At 54.6% G+C, this 1,553-nt stretch overlaps 1 protein-coding gene across 1 annotated transcript; it reads left to right on the top strand.

The window, feature by feature from the left end:
* Positions 1-233: 233 nt before the first annotated feature.
* On the top strand, positions 234-1,547 carry LOC102734184 (transcription elongation factor A protein-like 3). Its single transcript, XM_081810606.1, has 2 exons — positions 234-475; positions 836-1,547. The coding sequence occupies exon 2, from the start codon at positions 866-868 to the stop codon at positions 1,466-1,468; it is 603 nt and encodes a 200-aa protein (XP_081666732.1). The 5' UTR covers positions 234-475; positions 836-865; the 3' UTR covers positions 1,469-1,547.
* Positions 1,548-1,553: the final 6 nt, after the last annotated feature.

The following is a 1,553-nucleotide window of genomic DNA, read 5'->3' as shown; positions in this document are numbered from 1 at the left end:
GACGTGGGCAGGTGGGGAGGGAGCACCCCGCCGCCTCCTCGACGCCCCTCCTGTGCGCCCTCCATGCATTTTTGGACCTGAAATGGGGGGGGCGCCCCTGCAGTGCGACAGTGAAATGTAGGCATATTCTAGAAATAACCCCCTCTCACACTCTGCACCTAAACGGAAATACTGACCTCCGCGGAAAGGGGGTGGGGATGGGCGGCTTGCCTTCAGGGGAGGGGGATACAGAGACCCAAACAGTTTGGAAAGCATCCTGGCTTGGAGCCTGAGGCCTGAAAAGTAATGGCGGCTGGGATGTGGGGGAGGTAGGAGAGGGAAATGTTGCCTGAGGAGGGCCCAGGTTCAGGAAAGAAACTTCAGTTGGCTGAGCGCACAGGCCCTGGCCCTGTCTCCTGTGTGTAGGTCTGTCTGTCTGTCCCCAGCACTCTGCAAGGCTAGAAAAGGAGGAGGAACCTGTTCAGAATTCCTGCAGGTGAGTGAAAGGGGGGAGGGGCACTGGACAGGAACGGTGGGGGGAGGGTGCGGAGGGCACAGTTTGGGCAGAATTTGAAGGTCCCACTGCCCATCTCACCACCTGTAAATTGCACCCACCCCGCCACACCGAGGGATGGTGCAAAGGGCCTGCCAGGGAAATGGTTGGCTCTCACGTGTGGGATGAATTGTGGGGTAAAGGGTGGGCAGAAGACACCCTTGGAGGGCTTGGGCAGGTCAGGGGAACCCAGCCAAGGGGAAGGATGCCAGTACCATCAGCACCTGCACTCCACCTCCACGTCCTCAGTCTCCCTTGTCTCTTTTGACTTCTCTTAACCCCCTATCCCACCCTACCCCGCAGGACAAGGAAAAGAAGGGAAAAAATCTCAACATGGAAAAACTCTACAATGAAAATGAAGGAAAGCTGGAAATCGAGGGAACGCCAGAAGATGAAGTAGAGCCTGAAGATGAAGGAAAATCAGATGAGGAAGAAAAGCTGGAAGTGGAGGGGAAGCCAGGGCATGAGGGAAAGCTCCAGAATAAGGGACAGCCAGATGATGAGGGACAACCAGAAGATGAGGGAAAGCAAGAAAAGCAGGGCAAGTCCGAAAATGAGGGAAAACCACATGGTGAGGGCAAGCCAGAATCCCTGGCAAAGCCTGAGAGTGAGCCACGGGCTGCCGAGAAGCGCCCAGCTGAAGATTACGTGCCCAGGAAAGCAAAAAGAAAAACAGACAGGGGGACAGATGATTCCCCCAAGGACTATCAGGAGGACTTACAGGAAAGGCACTTGGGCAGTGAGGAGATGATGAGAGAATGTGGAGATATGTCAAGGGCTCAGGAAGAGCTAAGGAAAAAACAGAAAATGGGTGGTTTTCATTGGATGCAAAGAGATGTACAGGATCCGTTTGCCCCAAGGGGGCAACGGGGTGTCAGGGGGGTGAGGGGTGGAGGTAGGGGCCAAAGAGGCTTACATGATATCCCATATCTTTAATGCCTTTGGCCTTCAATTTTGTTTTCTCTGATGAGAATATTGCTGCCGCTGCTTTCCCTGGCAGGCATTTGCCAGGCTATGTGCT

Source organism: Leptonychotes weddellii, unplaced genomic scaffold, assembly GCF_054177405.1.
Source record: "Leptonychotes weddellii isolate Sample4059 unplaced genomic scaffold, ASM5417740v2 HiC_scaffold_29956, whole genome shotgun sequence".
Lineage (NCBI taxonomy): Eukaryota > Metazoa > Chordata > Mammalia > Carnivora > Phocidae > Leptonychotes > Leptonychotes weddellii.
Note: the sequence above shows the minus strand (reverse complement) of the source record. Positions and strands in the feature narration are given on the sequence as shown.

Excerpts from the sequence above, each read along its gene's own strand:
- LOC102734184 (XM_081810606.1), top strand. The coding sequence starts at position 866 with ATGGAAAAACTCTACAATGAAAATGAAGGAAAGCTGGAAATCGAGGGA.